This window comes from Lasiodiplodia theobromae, assembly GCF_012971845.1.
Source record: "Lasiodiplodia theobromae strain AM2As chromosome Unknown scaffold_30, whole genome shotgun sequence".
In the NCBI taxonomy this organism is placed as follows: Eukaryota; Fungi; Ascomycota; class Dothideomycetes; order Botryosphaeriales; family Botryosphaeriaceae; genus Lasiodiplodia; species Lasiodiplodia theobromae.
In genome coordinates this window covers 554,695-574,044 of record NW_023336506.1, presented here as the reverse complement: position 1 = coordinate 574,044, position 19,350 = coordinate 554,695, and the positions used below count along the sequence as shown (strand labels likewise).

The following is a 19,350-nucleotide window of genomic DNA, read 5'->3' as shown; positions in this document are numbered from 1 at the left end:
TGCACTGCCCAAGAGTTGACCGCCGTTTTCTCACACGTACCCCATCCCAACGCCTCCTCCCGCGGGATTCCTCACTCTTTTCTTCCCCTCTTCTCCAGAGGGTATATGAGCGATGAAATGTCTCTTCCCATCTTTCTCGCGCTCCTGCCCCTTGCCCCCCCCCTGCAACAACATCTTACACCGCCTTTGAAAGAAGATTAAGTTTGAAAGAAGAAAGGAGTAAATCTCCTTGTTTTGCGTTGGCAATGAGCTCGTCTACGTCATCTGAAGGACGGAAGGGCTGTATAGAATAGTAATTAGTCGATTGATCTTGTGTAGGAGAGATGGGGGGGAAAGGACTTACCCAGCAAGGACGTCATCGTCAGTGATACCCTTCTTGCTCGTAACCATCATGAACGTCTCGCCGATGAGGCCCTGCGGGACTTCACAGTTGCCGTTGGCCAAAGAGGAGAATTGAACGCCGCCACTAAACCAATGTTAGAACTATAGTTCATAGAAATAATAGAGAAAGCAAAGGGGAAAACTCACTTGCTCATGAAAGCGCAGAACTGGGCGCCCTCGGGCTGTGCGGGGTCCTCCAGGACGAGGCTCTGGCCGGCCTCGGCCTTGGTGGCGCTGCCGAGCGAGATGGCCGGGAAGGCCTGGACGTTGAGGTTGGAGCCGTCGGGGCAGCTCTTGATGAACTGCGAGGCGAGGGTGAAGACGGCGCGCGGGCCCAGGGCCGTGTCGAAGGCGGCGGGCACGGGCTCGGCGCCCGAGGCGGTGCGGATCAGCGTCTGGTGGCGGCCCTCGACCGTGACGATGGACGCCGCGGCGCTGAGGACGGCCGCGTCGCTGATGAGCGGGGCCGCGCCCAGGTACGCCGACACGCCCACGGCCTCGAGGATGCGCGCCGTCTTCAGCATCGTCTCGGCGTCCGTGAGCCCGAATTCGTACTCGCACGGGGCGACGGGCTGCGTGCCGGCCGAGGCGATGGTCGAGAGGAGCGTCGAGACGTGGCTGGCCTCGGTGGCGCCGATCTGCTGCAGGGCGGCGATGTCGTCGTCGCTGAGGCCCAGAGCCTTGAAGTCTTCAGCAGGGAACTTGGCGAAGCCCTGCCTGTAGAATTCCGATTCCAGATGCTCGGCCGTCAGGGCGCTGTTTGAAGTGTTAGAAAGGTCGTATGTGCTAATTCTCAGTTGTCTTACAATTGCAGGATATCGATGTCGGAAAGGCCGCCAGCCGCAGCGGTTTCTGCAGCGGCTGCAGCCGTCTCAGTGGCGGATGCAGCGGTAGTCTCGGCAGCAGCAGTAGTTTCGGCAGCGGCAGGAGTCTCGACAGCGGCGGGAGTCTCGACGGCGGCGGCAGCGACGGAATACTCAGCGGCAGCAGCTGGCGTGGAAGCAACCTCAGGGGTGGCAGCAGCAGCATACGCGGTTGCCTCGGCCATTGCGGCCGTTTCTGCGGCAGGAGTGACGGCTTCTTCTGCTGGCACTGATGCAGCGGCCGGATAGCTTCCCTCTCCTTCGGCGAGCCCACCTTCGGGAACATACAAGTCGTTCCGCGACATCAGAGGCCAGTTGAAAAGCGGGGCGGCGTTGGACACGACGGGGCCCAGGACAAAGATGGCCCGGAGGATCTTCTTTATGCTAGGCATGGTTGAGTGACGTTAGATATTAGAGATTGATGGTTGAAGTGTCGTGCCGTGTGCGAGGCTGTCAAAGCGCAACGTCGTCCTCGTGAAAAAGGCGAAGGAACGGTAGTCCAACCAGGGACGTGAAATAAAAGAATGATGATGCCGAGTGGGCGTGAAAGGAACGTCGGCCACCTGAGCCTCAAAAAGGTTGTATTAAGCTGCGCAGCAGGAACGGAGCCTCAGGAATGAAGAGGGCGGGCTCCGGATCGAAGTGAATATAAGAAGCGGGCGATAATATTAAAGGGACCGCTGTACCTGGCCCGCCGAGCAAAGAGATCTTGGGAGGCAAGGCTCTTGGAAGGTAACTTGAGACCTTATACCAGGCCTGAGACGAGCCACAAAGCGCGTCATTCGCCGAATCTTGCGCCAAGGCGGACGGATGGTAGGCGGATGCAGTGGCTTCCGCGCGAAGGCATCCAATCCCACGGAAGTGACAAGCTTTTCGCATCCGGGAACCTTAACCGCATGCTTCTCCGTACCTGTCTCCGCGACGGCAGTGGTGGGGGGCGGAGGTGTCGGTTGGTGCGTGTGGTGTTGGGTGTGTCATGACGGGGGTTCTGCGACGCGAGGGCCAACCGCTGAAACCGATCGAGCTCCATCGCCCGTATCTTCGTGGCCGGAACGTGGGCGAGCCGACCAACGGCTGCATTGATCGTCATTTCGCCCTCGTGGAAGGTCGTCTTCCGAGGGCTGCCCGGATAGGCAACGTGCTGCTTCCCAGGCCACGACACACGGCGCGCCGCAGAGCCAAGCCGCCCCGCAGATAGCCAAGCGCGCGAGCCGGGAGCTTAGCCATGGCTGCGAAGCGCCCCTGGCTGCACACACACGCGTCTGTCGCCGTGGAGAATGGCAGAGGAGAGAGAGTAAGATTAAGGTTCGCCGCCCGAGACACCTCCGCTGGAGAGCGCATGGACCTCCACATGTAGCCGACACGCAACGCGAGAACCTCTAACTATTATCGCTGCTCAACTACTTATTTGCGCCTAAAGCTCAACTCATTAACAGCATAATGCAAACTCTTTCCCACGCTGCCCTCTACCGCGACCGCGAGAACCGTTCTTTTTATCCCATTACGCAATCTGGCCCTCCCTTCGCAAACTGCGCCGCTTTTCTGCATCAACGCTGCCCCCACGCAGCCCTAACCATGTCGTCGCTGTGAATAAAAGCAGCAGAGCCCGTCAAGTCCTCTGCCTAAGGAATGGACGGTTGGTCTGCACAGGCTATGTACAGCACGGAAGAATGTGTACAAAGCAACGCGACGACAATCTGACCGCCCGCTTCGTCCGATTCCCGGCCCACAACTTAATCGGTTCTGCGCTGGATAGAACGGCCATGTAGACGTCTGATCGTCATGCCGCTTAAAGAGCGTACGGGTTAAGGGACCTGATGGTAAGGCATCTGCGCGACACGTTAGCTTCATCTCCGAACAAACGAACACGGCACTACTTACGGAGGGCTCTTGGTAAGATCAGTCTTCAGGATCACAGGCACGCGAGTCATCTCCTTGACGTCCTGGATGTAATCGCCGTTCTCCTCACGGAGAGTGAACAGCTTCAGGTACTTCTCCTTGTTGCTCAGCTTCGACTCGATGCCCTCGCTAGCACTCTGCGAGATCTTCGGATCCGACTTGGTGCGGTGGGGAGCGTGCTCAGACGCCATCAAGCCCGTCCGCGTCGGCGACGGAGGCATGCTCTGCGTCGGGCGGTCCGCACCCGTCTGGTTGAGCGACACGCCAGACGTCATGTCGGCAAGATCCGACACCGCGTCATCGTCATCGTCAAAGAGGGCATCCACGTCGTCGGCAGACATGGTGTTGGTGTCCATGTTGCGGCGCTGAGCCTCCTCCTTCTCCTTGGCTGCCTGCCTGGCAGCCTCGGCCTCGCGAGCCGCCGCCACAGCATTGTTGCCGCGCACCGAACCATGCTTGGGACGCTCATCCTCCGGAATGTAAGTGGACGAAGGAACACCCTTCTCCCAGTAGAGCTCGAGCACGCGCTTGTTCTTGTCGAACTCGGCCTTCTTCAGAGGCAGCTGATCGCAGTGCACACGCTTCTCGAATCCATACTCGGGAATGAGAACGTCAAACGCAGACTCGTAGACGCAGAGCACAATACCCTCCGAGATGAGGTCACCACCAACTTCCTGGCGTGTCTTGTCCATCTTGCGGCAGGACTCGATGTGGACGCTCTGCTCCTGAGCATTGTGTGCCGAATCCTTCTTGGTGTTGCACATCTCCGTCGTCTTGTTCAGAGACTCGATGTCCTCCGTGAACTCGATGGCCCCGTTGGAAAGCGCAGCCTCGAGCTGGCGGTGCACAATGATGTCCGCATACCGGCGCGACGGGTTGGTGAAGTGAGTGTACATAGGCAGGTTGAGAGCGTAGTGAGACCACTGGTCCTCAGTCTGCTTGCCAGCGACAAAGTACTTGGCGCGCTGCATCGTCTTCACGAGAAGAGTCTCCATGCCCTGGCGGACAGTGGGATCCTCAACCTGGAACAGGCTGCTCTGCAGAGTGCCGCTGCTGGATGGGTCGAACTCATAGCCGATGGCCGACATTCTGTCAACGAAAGTCTGCAGCCGACGAGGGTTCGGGCCGGCGTGGCGGCGCAGAAGAGCTTTCTCGCCGAGCTTGGAGTGGATCAGCTGTGCCACAGCCGCGTTGGCCTTGTGGCTGATCTCCTCCATCAGTTCGTGCGAGGGAGAGCTGTTGAAGATGTTCTCCTCAACCGGAACATTCTCATCGTCGAGCTGGTAAAGCAGACGGAGCGACGGGATGTTCGTGGTGCGGTTGCCGTAGCGAGCTTCGCGGAACTTCTGCGCGATGGAGTGCAGGTTCTGAATATCCTTCTCCTTGTCGCTGAACTCAGACGAGCTGCTGCCGCCAATGATGGCGTCAACCTGCTCGTACGAAAGCTTGCCGGAGCTCTTGATCACACCCTTGCCAATGTACGTGTCATCCTCAAACACCTTGCCAGTGGCGGGGTCGACCTTGAAGACGACGCTGACAGTGTAGCGCTCCTCGCCAGGGCTCAGGCAGAGGATATCGGCAGAAAGCCTGGAAGGCAGCATGTTGACGGTGCGGTTCATAAGGTAAACAGCGGTTCCGCGCTTCTTTGCTTCGCGGTCAACGAGAGAGTTGGCCTTGATGAAATGAGCGACATCAGCAACGTGGATACCGATCTCCAGGTTGCCATCCTCAAGGGTCTTGAAGTGGATAGCATCATCCAGTTCCTTGCTGCCGTTGGGATCAATGGTGAATGTCTGCTCAGCGCGGAAGTCGCGGCGACTCTCAAGAGCCTCTTCGCCGTCATTGGCGACAGACCAGTCCTCAAACCCAACGTTGCGAAGAACAGCATCAGAGAAGTCATCCGGACCGAAGTTGTTGTCGCGGAGGAGCGCATCCGTCTCGACCTTCAGATCTCCCATCTCGCCGAGCTGCTCAACAAGCGTACCAAAGGGGTGGAGCGAGGTGATGGGCCAGCGCTTGATGCAAGCAACGAAGATGCGGTTGGCGTAGTCCTGGTGCCTCTCGACAAAGTCACGAGGAGCTTGCTCGGTAGGAATAGCAATCAAGGGGACACGCTTGTCGGTGGGCTTGAACCAGACAATCTTGGGCTTGTCTTGCTGACGCTCCGGCTGCTGGCGGCCGGAGGCACCCTCGCGAGCCGCGCGCTCAGCCTCCTGCTTCTCCTTGGTAGCCTGGCTGCTGGGACGCAGAAGACCCAGGGTACCAGAGAACATCTGGCCCGCAACACGCTCAATGACGGCAACAATGTGGCCGGCATAAAGCGGCTTCTGCTCGTCGTTGATCTCCTCTTCCTCCATGAGGAGCAAGCTCTGACCTTCGACCTCGACATCATCGTTCTTCTTCTGAGTCGGGCGTTGTCTCAAACTGCCACGTCTCCGGATGCCACCATCGGCACCCGTCTCAGGTTGGGTCGTGGCATCGTTGACGGCAATACTACTGCTGCGGTCGGTGTTGTCCTTCCGCTTCTTCTTTTCCTCCTTCTCACGCTTCTGACTCCAGACCTCATCAACATCAAGGAGTTCAACCGCGACGTAGTCGCCCTCGAGAGCACGGTTCCTATCCTTACTTCCGCAAATGAAGATATCGGCATCAAGATCCTGGGTAGTGACGTAGGCATCGCTACGGTTCTTCTTGTTGACACGGAGGATACCGGCAACAAGTTGGCCATCGCTGAGCAAAGCAGGGAGAGTGGCCTGAGGAAGGTAAGGAGTGAAAAGCGTCTTACGCTGCTGCTGCGATTGTTGCTGCTGCATGGACATCTGGGGGGCGTGCTGGCTCCCCTGCAGACCACCCATACCCTGGCCATTCATCTGCGCGGCCTGGAGAGCCTGGAGCTGGGCAAGCTGAAGAGGATTGAGATTCTGACCGAACATCTGGGGCTGCATCAAGAGCTGGCCCTGAGGCAGCTGGAGGAGCTGGGGCTGAGGGTTGTATTGGAAGTTGCCAATCGAGCTGACAGACTGGCTCATGGAAGCGCGCTGGCGGTGGCCAGGCTGGAAAGGAGCGGCACCGGTGGCTTGGTTAAGGCTGAAATTGCCCATATTGCTGTTCTGCTGGTCCTGCTGTTGCTGCTGCTGGTTCTGGGGCTGCCTCCAGTTGCCCTCAAAGTTCCTGGACGACGAGCGGGTGTGGCCAGAGCCACGACGCTGGAAGTCGTTGCTGGCACCGCCATCGGCAGTGGCCTGAGGCGGGGGGAACTGGAAGTTGCCACCACCACGAGGACCACCGCGGCCATTGCCAACAGCCATGCTCTGGCTGCGGCCATGACCCATGGCGCGGCCGGCAGGCTTCGGCGGAGCATCGCCGCTGGCGGGGCTGCCAGAGCGCTCAGTGCCGCTGGCGCCAGCTGCACCAGGAATGGGAAACTGGAAACCAGAAGTCTTCCTCTTCTGTTCTGCCAACTCAGCAGCCTTCTTCGCCTCCGGAAGAGCTAACGAGTGACGACGAGTGTGTCCACCGCCAACGGAACCGCGGGCGCCGCGAGGGTTGACGTTCTCCCGGCCCTGGTTCTGCTGCTGCTGTTGCTGTTGCTGCTGCTGCTGGAACTCGCCGAACCCGGAAGTGCCGGCTGAGGGAGCAGGAGGAGGGCCGCCCATTGTCATGTTCGGCATTGCAGACTGGTTGCGGCGGTGGGCGTTGCCCTGCATGGGCGCGTTCATGGGGACGCCGAGGTGTTGCTGTCCCTGTTGGGGGAATTGGAAGGCATTCGGCTGCTGCATGTTCTGCATCTGGCCCTGCATCTGGAATTGCTGGCCGGCAAGGTGTTGCTGCGGCGGGATCATGCCCATGTTGACATACTGCTGATGCGTAGCGGCAATCTGTTGCTGCTGCTGCTGCAGGGCCTCAATCTGCTGGGCGATAGCAAGTTGTTCCACTGTATGACGCACGATGCCATACGGCGTTAGCCATGTCGAAGGAGTGCCGCACGAGGCGGGCGAGTGGACTGCTACGTAGTAAACCCGGTCCGGGCATGGGGGGCAAAAGGTACGTACTCATGAGGGGCGTCAGCTCAGACGGGCTGCGGCGATGCGCAATGTGCAGGCGGCGACCTGCCGGGCCCATGGGGCCATTGTTTCCCTGGGGGTCCATCTCGCGCACCTACGAGGCGTCGATGCACGCTGTGCTCCGCTAAGATGTCAGGCGGGGTCGACTCGGGAGGGTCGGTGGTCAGGAGTGGGCAGAAGATCTAGGTCGCGGACTGGACCAAGGGCCGTCAGTTGGTTGAGCCGGAGCTAGCGGGAGCAAGCGAAATGGACGGGACTCACGAGCAGCGGTGCTCGCAGCTCTGTTGGGTTGCGAATAAGCAACCGATGATGGGCGTGCTGGCAGGCGCGTGCCCGGGATGGAGCTTGGGCAGAGGATGCGTCGGTTAACGCGCTTGGACGGTGACAGAGAGGGATGCCTTCGTGAGGGTGCCAACAACGGTCGCAAAAACGTCTAAGTGAGCGATGAGGAAGGCGAGTCCGTAAGGATTGGGTTGCAGGCGGGCGAGCTGCCAGTCAGGAGCGGGTGTGTGGCTTCCGCAGCGGGACGGCGGGCGAAAAGTCGACCGCGAGGCAGCGAGGAGAGGGTGCTGCGGGGGTTGCAGAGAGTGTGGAGGGAAGGAGCTGGTGGCGGAAGGAGGGGGATGAAAGGAGGGTGAGGATGGCGAGAAAGGTGCGATGGAAAGCAGCTGTTGAAAGACCGGCTAGGCGAGGCTCCAGGTAAAGCGGCATCCGCTCACGCACGCTTTCAATCGTCACCCGCGATCGCGCGAGTCAGGGCCAAAGCGTTTCACAGCACCTCCAGCAGCAGTATCAGCGAGCGTTTGGCGCCGCGCCGCTCAGCAAAAAGGCCCCGGGCACGCGCGGCGGCGGGCGCTGCTGCTGGGCGCCGCCCCCTCCTGCCAGCGCCGTCCGCAGCGGGCTGGCGGGGAGCTACGCTATCTCCCAGCTCCATATCTGGACCAAGGCCAGAGCCCGGGGATGCAGCAAGCCGCTTGAGCTTTCGGCCCGCCCATAGGTGTCCTTTGTGCTGGCCTGCCCGACCGCAGCAGGGGGCGCTTCGCTGCATGCGGTCCACGCTTTTCGTCAGAGCTAGGAGCTGGAGCCCGGCCGCTCGGACGCGGGCGGCCACGAGTACAGCCGGGAGAATGACGTCTCCAATTGTCTATCCCGTCCCGCTTCGTCACCATGGAAGCCGCCTCCTGGGTGTTGCGTAGAGCGTCTTATCACGCCGCACAAGCCAGAGGGCGACGATATCTATGGAGCCGCCGGACAGGACGCGGGGTGGCGGCGGCAGAGCGCAAGCACGCACGCGCGCACGAGCATGCCTGCTGCAAAATTCTGCAGTCGCTGTGAAGCACAAGCTGCAAGAATAAGCTACAGTCAAACGAACTGCTGGGGGAACATGGCACCCTGGGAGTCACGAGCAGGCTCTGGGACAAATATTACACGAGCCCGAGTAACCGCTCGGTAGATGCGGTACCAGAGCTGTCAAAGCCCGGTGGCCAGTGCTCAACATTACTGCTTATGTAACCCTGAGCCAATGCGCTTCGCGTTTCGCGTTCACCCACGCCCAGGCACATAGCCGTGCTACCCTACGTCGTATCGCACTACCTCCGGCCGTCCAGGTTACGTCCGATGGGCCGGCAGCGCTGACCGCATACGCGCAACATCGCGCTCTCACGTTGGCGCGGAACACGAGCAGCCCAGGCGTCACTGCATGCGAGACGCTACCACCTCACCTCAACTCATCCTGCGCGTCGAAACGCGTCCAATTGCGCCTCTGCCCGCTTCCGACTTCTAAGAGCAGACCGCCGCGCCCTCGCTGCCCATGGATCCCATGGAGCCGCCAGTCCAGAATGGCGACGACTCGTCGCAGCAACTGTTCGAGGAAGCCCGGCGCCGGGTTGACTCGCAGACCCCGAACCATGACAGCCCGTCGCGCCAGCTGCTCATGGAGTTCAGCCGCATGCTGATCGACTCCGACCGCAAATTCCACAGCGAGCTCGACCGCGCTTCCGCCGAACAGGAGAAAAAGCATCTCGAAGCCTTAGCCGCCGCAGCAGCCGAGCACGAACGTGTACGGCAGAGTGCCGAGCGCGTTGCCGAGAAATTCCGCCTCCAGGTAGAGCAGGAGAGACGGAGGAGGGAGGAATACGAACACCGAGAGCTGGAGCGGATACGTCAGGAGAACGCTCGTATTGAGGCTCAGACGCGGCAACGCCAACTTGACGAGGTTAAGAGGAAAGAAGAAGAGCAGCGGAGAGCAGCCGAGGAAGCAAGGGCTCTCGAGGTGGCTGAAGAGCGTCTCCGGAAACAAAAGGCCCAAGAAGAAGCGGACGCAGCAAAGAGGAAGGCTGAGCAGGAAGAGCGGGAGCGGAAAGAAAGGGAGGAGTCAGCCGCGGCCGCAGCCGCGGCGAAGGCCAGAGCAGAAGAAGCTGCCAAAATCCAACAAGCACCAGCTCCGGCTGTGACAAATGGTGCAGCAACAGCAACAGCAGCACGTCCGCCGGCGGGGACTAACTCGGCGTTGGTGTCCCCACTAACAGAGCGTGAAGCGGTTCACAAAGAGTACCTCGAGATCCATCAACGACTGAAGCCCTTACGCGAGAAGTTCAAGCAGGAGTTCAGACGTGATCCTGCCCTGAAAGAATTTTCCAACATTCGCCGTCAAATTCGCCAGAAAATTGGACAACTTGTTCCGGGTGCTAAAGAAAATAAGCAGATGGTGAGTTTTGAGAGTATATTGCACGCAGCGACGATGGCTAACTGAGCGCGCCTTAAGCTTCAAAATATCCGTGACTGCTTCACCCAAGCCGTCAATGCACCCTGCTTCACGATAGACGTCAAGCCATTTCTCGCTTCATCTACACAAGCTCAATTACCACCCGGCCCTTTCCAAATTTCTGCACTCCTCATATGGCTCTTCAATTGCTTCGCAAAAGACATCATCAATCAGCTTTGCACCGAAGCAGGCGTCAAACCTGCGGCCGCTGACCCAATTGGCATTGTGGCGGTCTCGATTCTCGGAAATCCTCAGTACTGCATAAACGGCCAGATTCCGTTCACCGACATCCTGCTGGCAAAATACCACAAGTGCTGCGGCGTGCTGTTTGGCATTTACGGGCCGGAGAAGTCGCAACGAGGCCGCCAACGGCTCGGCTGGAGGCAAATCGGCGGGGAGTGGATCACGGATCAGAGCCATCTCGAGCGCATGACTGGTCTGGGCGCCGGATGGGCCAGTTTGGCACTGCGCAAGATCAAGGTCGGCAGCGCGCTCGTGCACCCGTTGCCCAACGCTCATTATTGGCGAGCCTTCTCGCGTATCGTCAATACCCCGCCGCACGAGGCAACCCCCACGCATTACATGGTGCTCAAGGCCATGCTCGAGGGCGACTCGATCGACCGCTTCATCCAGTGCTACGGCCAGCCCGCTCTCGTCGCGCTACGCAAGGGCCTCATTGAATTCCCTCAAGGCAACCCATCCGTAGCTGCGAAGTCTATGGCAGCTATGGTCGAAACGATCAAGAAGGAGAAGATGCTCACGCTGTAAGCTTTGGTGTCACGATACCCAATGGCAAACGGGGGAAAAATTTAGAGGGAGAACCAGGCTCGGAATCTCGATTCTGGAAGTCCTATGTTCAGATTTCGGACGGAAGGCATGGTTTGGGCGTTTTCGGAGGAACTTTGCATCGTGCTATGTATAAGCGCACGCACCGGCTCTAAGGGATATCAGCATCAATCAACCGAGAGAAACAACAGGCCAGCTCTCTTGCATCGTCGCACGGTGCGTTGCGAGCGCGAGGCTCGAAGATACCACATTAACGGCAAGGCGAATATTGGTACCGTTTTGGGGAATCCTCGCATATGCAGTCAACTCGTCTAGTTAGAATTGCAATTGTAGAACACTGACATCTGCTTGCACATGAATGGGTCAAGCCCTCGCTTCAAACGAGATCCGTGGATATTGAGAAAACTCCTGAAACCACTGTTGTGAAACGCCCTTTTATGCCTCACGCTTCGACTATTCTGTCCATACGCCGGCTCATGCATAATCGTTTGAAGAAAGAGATAGCTTCGCTGCAATCTCTCCAGCGTTCGCGATAATAAGGAGGAAAAACATCATTCCCCCCAAGAATCCACGTGCAGTGGCCTCTTCCCCTTTACCGAGACTTCCTCGCCTTCCTCCTGTCCGCTTCGGCGTTCTTGAACGGCCACCCGCTGGTCCGCTTGTCGGCGCCCGTCTTGCGGCTGATGCGGCCGTCGCTGCTAGCGAATAGGATGCACCACAAGCCCACGGCGGCCAGCGAGGTGCTGCCGGCTACGCCCAAGGAGAACGAGGTCACGTTTGTCTCGGTCCACATCCCGTACATGTAGAAGGCGGCGGCCGCGTGGTACAACGTCGTCACCGTCAGCGTCGGCAGCGCGTACGGCGCCTTTGGGTCGTTGGGATCCGTCGTCGCGCCACCGGCGGCTGGACAATAGCAGTGAAGTCAGTATACGTATGTTTCGCGCGGGTCAATTGGGAGTAGCTTTGTTGCGACGCAAGGGGCCGAGAGGCGTAGGGGAGGCGCTTACGGGAGCTCAGGCGGGAGGACAACGGCACGGAACCGGTGAGGAGAACGGTAAGGATTCCTAGCGTTATGAGCGAGAAGCCCAGCGAGCGCGAAAAGTAGATCTCGAGGGCTGGAGATGCAGGCTGTTAGCGAGATTTGCGCCATGTGTTTTGGAGAGAGAGTCTCACTTGTCGCTTCGCGGACCTGCGGGGAGAGCAAGGCTGCGATCATGGTGGGTGACGCGATCATTGGCGTAGCTTGCAAGGCAAGCCATGCGGCTGTACCAAAGGTGTAGGCGTAGAAGACCTAGACTTTGTCATTAGCATGCAGAACCATGAGCTGCGGAACAGAGCTTCACATACATCCATGGTGGATTTGGAGCAGCTTGAGGTCAATTGGGGGAGAGAAGTGGTGGGCGCAGTGTAGAAGGAGTTTTGATCCGGGTAGTGGAGGGCGGGGGGCGTGAGAGACGGGCTTTTTGTGGCCTGAAAGGGAAGCTAAAGAAGCTGATGTGGTGCCTGGGAATGACACAAATGACGTAAGGCCGGGTAATGCGGGATCCTCACGGCGGGCCGAAGCTTTGCTACACAGACGACAGCCCCTCCTCTCCGCGACCAGCCATGTCGGGAAACTAGCTAAAGCTTGGGGTTGACGCCCACATTCCTCCGCCTGACTTCTCGCCGGGTCATGCGCCAGCCTTCAACTACGCCTTTGCACGTGGCGCGGTCATTCATCTGCGCTTGCCACCGTTACCTACCGTACTGACCACCTTGCGCCTCTCGTTATGCTGCTGTTTTAATTAGGTGATCTTGATACTCTCAAGCCCGCATCGCTGCTCCGGAGACACGAGATATCGTGGGATTCGACGAGACCTTCCGTTACTTTGCCCATTAAAGCTTGTATCGCAACTACATCTTCTCTCTTGACAGCTGTGCGTTCGAATCAATTCAGGAAGCATCGTGCTATTTCCCACAAAGCATGATTGTGCTGGAGAAAAAGAACACATCTCTCCGGCGTCCAGCATGCGGTGGTTGGGTAGGTCTTATCGTGACCATCGGAGGCGTTATCTCGCCTAATCATCTACTGAGCCGAAGCCGGCGTTGTTCTTTACACCACTCTCGACAGCTGCTTACCCGAGATGGCAGGATGTTTTGATAAGGCCGAGCATACCTGCGTACGATAGGTACGGTAAAATGCAACCTCTTGCCGTTCGATCTGCTCCATCCCCGCTCGGAGGATAACTGCTTGAGCCCACCCGGCACCATGAACTGCTCTCCTCCTTCCCTCCATCCCAAACAGCCGCCATGGAAAAGATGGAGAAAGCTTTTGCACCGGTGTATACCGGAAGCAAATCCAACAAAAAGCGGAACGTGGCCGTGGCCGCTTCTCTACTTACTGGAGCTCTTTTGTTCAACCTCCCTTCTCTCGCTCAGGTTTCCCAAGCCATAAGTGGGGGAGCCAACCCTCATGTCAATAAAATCAATTACGACTCTTGGTGCTCAATTCCTGAGCCAGCCGTACCGGCTGATGATGGGCTAGATGCGCCCTCAAAGTTCCTCCAGGACGACTATATCCTGAAGCAGGTGGAGCGCATGACTGCGGCAGTCAAGGTTCCCACCGAAAGCTTCGATGACAACGGCGACGTCGACGTGGACCCCCGTTGGGCTCCGTTCGAGACCCTTCACGCGACACTGAAGGAACTGTTCCCCCTAGTGTATGTTGCCGCAATTGCCATCTTCAAATCGCAAAACCTAACCTAATGCAGCCATGAAAAGATGAACTTGACCAAAGTCAACAAGTTCGGTCTCATATACACGCTTCCCGGTACATCAGAAGACTTGAAGCCTATCCTCCTCGCCGCACACCAAGACGTTGTCCCTGCTACATCGGTCGAGAAATGGACACACCCTCCGTTTGAGGGACACTATGATGGCAAGTGGCTGTGGGGTCGCGGGGCTGTCGACTGCAAGAACAACCTCATTGGCCTATACTCAGTCATGGAAGACCTTTTGGCGCAAAACTTCAGCCCGAAAAGGACCATCGTTTTCGCTTTTGGCTTTGATGAAGAAACAGGCGGAAAGCGTGGCGCGAGGACGCTCGGTGCCGAGCTTGAGAAGCAGTGGGGTCAAGACAACATAGCCATGATCCTCGACGAGGGTGGCATGGGCCTGGACATCCTTGGTGATTATGTTTACGCCATGCCAGGCGTTGCTGAGAAAGGCTACATTGATATCATTCTTACCATCGACGTCGATGGCGGCCACAGCTCGCGCCCCCCGCCCCACACCGGCATTGGCATCATGTCGGAGCTTCTCGTCGAGCTGGAGGCCCATCCTTATACTCCTCGCCTGGAGCATGACAATCCCTTCCGCAACCTGCTCGAATGCCAGGCCAAGTATTCCCCTGATCAGGTCGAGCCGTGGCTGGCACACTCTCTCGCTGACAACGAAGACGAGGGAATTTTGGGAGCACGCCTTGCGGAGAGCCGTGCAGAGGAACGCTTCATCTTTCAGACCTCTCAGGCGGCTGATGTCATCTGGGGCGGCAAGAAGGTCAACGCGCTGCCCGAGAGTGTGCACGCTGAAGTCAATTATCGTGTCTCCGCACATGACGCACCGCTCGAGAATATCAAAAAGAAGGCCGTTGGTCTTTTGCGCCCGATTGCACAGAAACATGGCCTTGCTCTCAACGTTTTCGGGGCCGTCGAAGAGCCGGCCGCTCAGTCTATCGGGAAGCTGACATTTGATTTGGACCAACCTCTTGAGCCGGCGCCAATCAGTTCAACGAGCTTGGACAATCCGGTCTGGAAACTGTTTAGTGGAACGATTCGACAGACCTTTGAGAACATCCCGTCCCTTGAAGGCAGGACTGTAGTACCGGTTGGCGACATCATGACAGTGAGTTTATTCAGAGCTAGCGGGAAGATAGCCTCAGGCAAAATTAAGCTAACACACGTGGGATAGGGTAACACCGATACGCAGCACTACTGGAACCTGACAAAGAACATCTACCGCTACGGTCCTGGTCGTGAAGGCACCAGACTCAATGCTCACACTGTTGATGAGCGTCTGGAGATGCTCTCACATGTGGAGGCTATGGCTTTCTACTATGACCTTATTCGCAACTTTGATCAAGCTAGTGATCTCTGAACAATGCAGACTTCTGGACGAAATGAGGAATTCACACAGAATCAGGCGAATTCTGGGGGGTTTGATGAGGAGAGATGAGTCAAATTGCTCGGAGCAACTGGTGTGGTTGACGAGGCGGGAAATGGAAAGGTACTGTTTGAGATAGCGGAACATATTGAATTTCCGCTGAACTGGCTGGCAAGATTACCCGATGATCTAATGACTCTCTTGCTGTGCCTTTAGTATATCTCCTTGTCGTTTCTTGAGACAGGCTAGGAATTTGATGTCGCCCTAATCGCATCCACAAATATCAAGGCTCACAGGTACTTTATCTCTCTCCTAATAAAGATCTTAAGGCACATAATGTGGTACAGCACTGAACTACCCCAGGCTATGGCGGTAGCATGCGCAGTTTAGATGGCCATTTGGGCACTTTTGTGATAATGATCACCCTAATCTACGTCTAGAATTGTTGCTCTCGTAGGGTGCCCCTCTATGCCCTTGTGCGGGTGTTTTCAATCCCGAACGGATAGCGCTTGCAGAAGTTCTGATTCTTCGAGAAGCATTATCGATGCTCTCAGAAGATGTATTCTCAAGCTACATAATGCTTGATGTAGACGGCCTCGTGGTAACAGCGTTTCATCTGTGTTTGTGAAGCCATCAACTGCGTCACGAGCACTTGGCAAAGGATCGTTCTGGTCCTGTCAAAACTGTGCACGTTCTCGCATTTAGGATGGTGCTTGCTGAAATGGTAGTCAATAGTCCACTTAGAACGGTGCTATCATGATCCGCGTGACCGCCTCATTGATCCAGAGAGGACACATGCGTTCAGTATGGCAGCAAAGTTCCGGGAAATCAGGTATCTGAAAAAGTCTGCAAGGTAATTTTCAACTAGTCAACGAGCCTGTTTTTTGATTTTAAAAAAAAGTTAGAGATGAGAAGTGCAGGAGAAAATCTCCAGTGATGTCCAAGCGTCCACGCGTCCAAGCACGACATGCGCTCTTAGTGCTGCTTAGCGCGGTAAATCATGCTGCCACTAAATGTCGATCTGGCTGGGTGCGCTCATGTGAAGGAAGGACGTCGTGTCGTTGATTTTGTTCTTGTCTTACATTTGGCGGGGAATTTTTTGCTGATCATCAGGGCCTCATCTCACGGCACGCAGTCCCTGCATTTCAGTGGCGGTGCTTGCTTGCTCGTTGGTGGTCTGGTCCCCGTCTCCACATCGCGCTTAGTTGCCGAGCCGAGAGTGAAAAGCGCGGAAGGGGGCGCAGGGCGGCGCCCTCGAATCCGGGCCCGAACGGTCGAGTTCGGAAAAAGTTTACCAGAGCGGGGAATGGTGGATATGAGATCTCTGCGGCTTTTGATTGAAGCAACATCCTGATCGACTGATGATTGGCTTATCTCGCATGGAAGTACGAGCGCGGGAGATGAGAATACGATCCGCGTCTTCAGCGGCCAATCACAATCGCATCGTACCTGAACAAAGTGCCTCCCAAAGAAGAAATTATCAAAGCCCGGTCATTGTTCCTTCATGCTCTCTACACTACCTACACAACACGCCGTTTATTCTCATACGAATCTTGGTGTTGCTTCCCGCTTGAAGCTTGACCTTACTCATCCTCGTCATCGCTCCCAAAGATAGCTTTGAAGACAGCGTCACCGGCCTTCTCTGTTTCCAATGCCTCGTTTCGCTCTACGTCCACCGGGGCATGCACAGGCGCCGCAGCAGGCTGCACGTCCGTTGCACGGGCACCGTCCGATGGCGCCGAATACGGTTGTCTCAAAGCATTCTCGCGCATCATCTCATGTATTGCCGACTGAGACACGACGGTCAGGTCTCGGTTGGGGGTAGCTGCCGATGCCGCATCCCCAGGTGCGTTATTTGGATCGGGCTGGACATTGTCTGGGGGCTTCACGTTGAAGCGTTTGCACACGAGCCGCGTCGGGAAAAACTGTAGGATCTGCCGAGTCATCGGCCCATACATGCCTAGCTTCGCTGCCTCTTCGGCGGGGTCGGCTGGCTTTGGGGCCGGCTTGCTTAGTGGCGTGTCCGGCGTGCTTTCCCCGGAACTTGACGCAGGCGGTTTGGACGCCGATGTGAAGCGGGACGCCATCATGCCAGTCATTGGCCGGAAAACGCGTGCTGCATGGGCGAACTCCTGCAGCTCCCGGACCCAGTCGTCTGTGGAGGCTCCTGGGGCTCGCTCTGGCAGAGTATCCCGCAGCCCTGCCCGCAACTCAAGAAAGCCGCGGTACCTAGCTCTCTTTTTTTCGTCTTCGGAGTACGGCATCCATCCTCCTATTCCTCGGCTCAGGGCACCCTCGGCGATCTCTTTTTCGAGTGGCGGCACAAAACTCCACAGTTGCTTCTGGCGATCAGCTTCGGTCTTGCGGAAGCCTTCTGGAGCTGTTTCACCACGGGCTTCGGGTAGATTCGTCTTGCCACTGGATGCAGCTAGCCGGTCTCGAGCTGCTGGGTTCAGGTAGTCGAAAACTGATTTCCCTGGCAACGCTGATTCCCCAAGCAAAGCCGCGCGGGCTTTTGCATCCAGGGTCGATGATTTAGCGGCATCTGTGACAGATTGAAAGCTCTCTGGAGGCTTGGAATCGCTCCCCGCTCTCTTTGAGCTTGACCATCCCTCCGGGATAATTGGCGGTGCATACTTTGCTCCGTCAGATAACGTCAGAGCTTGTGTGGCAAGGATGAAACCCTCGAGAGGTAGTCTGCCATCATGACATTTCCGGAAGCCCTCTGCCTTCTTGCTCATAGCTTTCTTTGAAATAAAGACGGGCTTGGCGCCGACCAGAGGATTGGCAGAGCTGCTAGCTGGTTTCAGAGCATCCTTTTTCTTCTTGGGCCTTTTGTCACCTCCGATGGTGCGGTTGTAGGATATTTTCGGACCTATCTCATAGGGATCCTCCTCGTCGGAGCCGTTGTCGTTTAAAACACCAACGCCAAAGCCGCCTCGTTTGACTGGCTTCTTGACATTGGGCTTCCGCGATGCACCTAACGGGTCGTCACTATATTCATCGCCATTGGAGTCATTGGCCGACTTTGTCGCTCCTGAGAGACGTGCCTCCCCTTCGTATCCGAGACCCTTATGGTCGTTTTTCCGTACGAAGGTGATCATTCGGGAATTCTCCGGCGCGAACAGGTGCATTTGCTGGTCTGCGTCGCCCTCGTCGTCTGGGTCTAGACGGGCCTTGCGCCGGACCTTTGGACCCACGCCTTGACCGGGTTTCCAGCCCATCTTCTGGAGCAACTTGGAGCCCATTGTCTCGCCGGCTGTCTTGACCATGTCCATGAGAGCATCTCGGCGGACCACATCGTCGCCAGTCGATCCTAGCGCGGAGAACGCGCCGCTGGTCTGCAGCTTCTGCGCCTCAGCTTGGTCCGCCAGGTCTTCCTCGTCCATGAAGTCCTCGGGGCGGCGCTGCTGGGCATTCTTCTGGTCCTTGTGGCGGTTGGACCGCGACGAGACGAACGTCGAGGGAGTCCATCCTTCCTTGGAGCCTACCGTGTTGAAGTACCTTAGCTAGACGTATTATCGTGGTTCTGTCACAGTGAACAAGGCGCGCGGCAGCTTACCCTGCAGAGAAGCCGCCGGTGAAAGCGCCGTGAAAGCGTTTGCGGCCGCGCTCGTCGGTGGCTTCTTGCTTCCAGAGGAGCACGTAGGAGCCGTCGTCGCGGGTGTTTTCATCGAGCGGCGGCAGCGGAGTGCCGACGACGGCGTAGGGCGACTCGTGCTGCTGCAGGTCGGCCTCGAAGGCGGCGCGCGAACGCTTGGTGTACGCCATTTCCGGCGGGAGCTGCAGGGGGGAGTTAGAGGCAGGCACGGGCAGGAACAGCGGCGCAAAGAGTCGGCTGAGGCGTGCGCGTCGGTGCAGGCGGGTGCTTTGAGCTGACTGCCAGGCACTGGTCGCAGTGATGGAGGCTGTCTGCGCGTGCGTCGGGCGGGCCCTCGGGCGCCGATCTTGCGCGGTTCAGGCGTGGGCGACCGGTCGCGATGACATACCGCGCTGGCCAGCTCGTTTCCGCAGGCCAGGGACCCTGTTTCGCTGGCACTTGGCGGGTGTTCGTAGGTGCAACCAGCGGCAGCCTCCAGTGCAGCCCAGTCGCCGGACTCTCCCTCCTTTACCATCCTTCATCGCGCGTCGAGCCGCTCCGTCGCTTGCCCAACCGTCGCAGCACCCGCGCACCCCTCTCAGCAGCCTGCCAATTGCGACTGACCATCTGCGGATCAGCCACGCGCTGCCGCATGACTTCCCACGGCGCTGGGCAGCTCGGGCACTCCACAGACTACGAGTGCTAATCTCCAGCAAACAAACGCGCCCTCAGCTCCCCGCCCGGCTCCTGCGACGCTCGCCTCCTGCCCACCACCTCCAAATCCGTGTAGGCCGGCGCCCTCAGCATCACGCCCAAAGGCGCAGCCCAGCCATCCGCATCCGTTGCGCTACGACGGTCGCGCGCCTAATCCGT

General features: G+C 57.8%; 6 protein-coding genes across 6 annotated transcripts; 2 read left to right on the top strand and 4 right to left on the bottom strand.

The window, feature by feature from the left end:
- Positions 1–255: 255 nt before the first annotated feature.
- Positions 256–1,636, bottom strand: LTHEOB_9239 (Ferritin ribonucleotide reductase-like protein; the record flags this gene model as incomplete). Its single annotated transcript, XM_035518805.1, has 4 exons — positions 256–280; positions 344–466; positions 529–1,137; positions 1,188–1,636. 4 exons carry the CDS (start codon positions 1,634–1,636, stop codon positions 256–258), a joined length of 1,206 nt encoding a protein of 401 aa, XP_035369269.1.
- Positions 1,637–3,033: 1,397 nt separating this feature from the next.
- Positions 3,034–7,292, bottom strand: LTHEOB_9238 (Cell wall biogenesis protein phosphatase; the record flags this gene model as incomplete). The annotated part of the gene is made up of 3 exons (XM_035518804.1): positions 3,034–3,073; positions 3,126–7,146; positions 7,196–7,292. The coding sequence occupies 3 exons, from the start codon at positions 7,290–7,292 to the stop codon at positions 3,034–3,036; spliced, it is 4,158 nt and encodes a 1,385-aa protein (XP_035369268.1).
- Positions 7,293–9,017: 1,725 nt separating this feature from the next.
- LTHEOB_9237 (GLE1-like protein) lies at positions 9,018–10,739 on the top strand (the record flags this gene model as incomplete). The annotated part of the gene is made up of 2 exons (XM_035518803.1): positions 9,018–9,914; positions 9,972–10,739. 2 exons carry the CDS (start codon positions 9,018–9,020, stop codon positions 10,737–10,739), a joined length of 1,665 nt encoding a protein of 554 aa, XP_035369267.1.
- A 610-nt stretch (positions 10,740–11,349) lies between these two features.
- On the bottom strand, positions 11,350–12,110 carry LTHEOB_9236 (uncharacterized protein; the record flags this gene model as incomplete). Its single annotated transcript, XM_035518802.1, has 4 exons — positions 11,350–11,660; positions 11,765–11,872; positions 11,931–12,048; positions 12,105–12,110. The coding sequence occupies 4 exons, from the start codon at positions 12,108–12,110 to the stop codon at positions 11,350–11,352; spliced, it is 543 nt and encodes a 180-aa protein (XP_035369266.1).
- A 936-nt stretch (positions 12,111–13,046) lies between these two features.
- On the top strand, positions 13,047–14,891 carry LTHEOB_9235 (Vacuolar carboxypeptidase; the record flags this gene model as incomplete). The annotated part of the gene is made up of 3 exons (XM_035518801.1): positions 13,047–13,456; positions 13,508–14,639; positions 14,706–14,891. The coding sequence occupies 3 exons, from the start codon at positions 13,047–13,049 to the stop codon at positions 14,889–14,891; spliced, it is 1,728 nt and encodes a 575-aa protein (XP_035369265.1).
- A 1,589-nt stretch (positions 14,892–16,480) lies between these two features.
- Positions 16,481–18,668, bottom strand: LTHEOB_9234 (uncharacterized protein; the record flags this gene model as incomplete). Its single annotated transcript, XM_035518800.1, has 2 exons — positions 16,481–18,401; positions 18,460–18,668. 2 exons carry the CDS (start codon positions 18,666–18,668, stop codon positions 16,481–16,483), a joined length of 2,130 nt encoding a protein of 709 aa, XP_035369264.1.
- Positions 18,669–19,350: the final 682 nt, after the last annotated feature.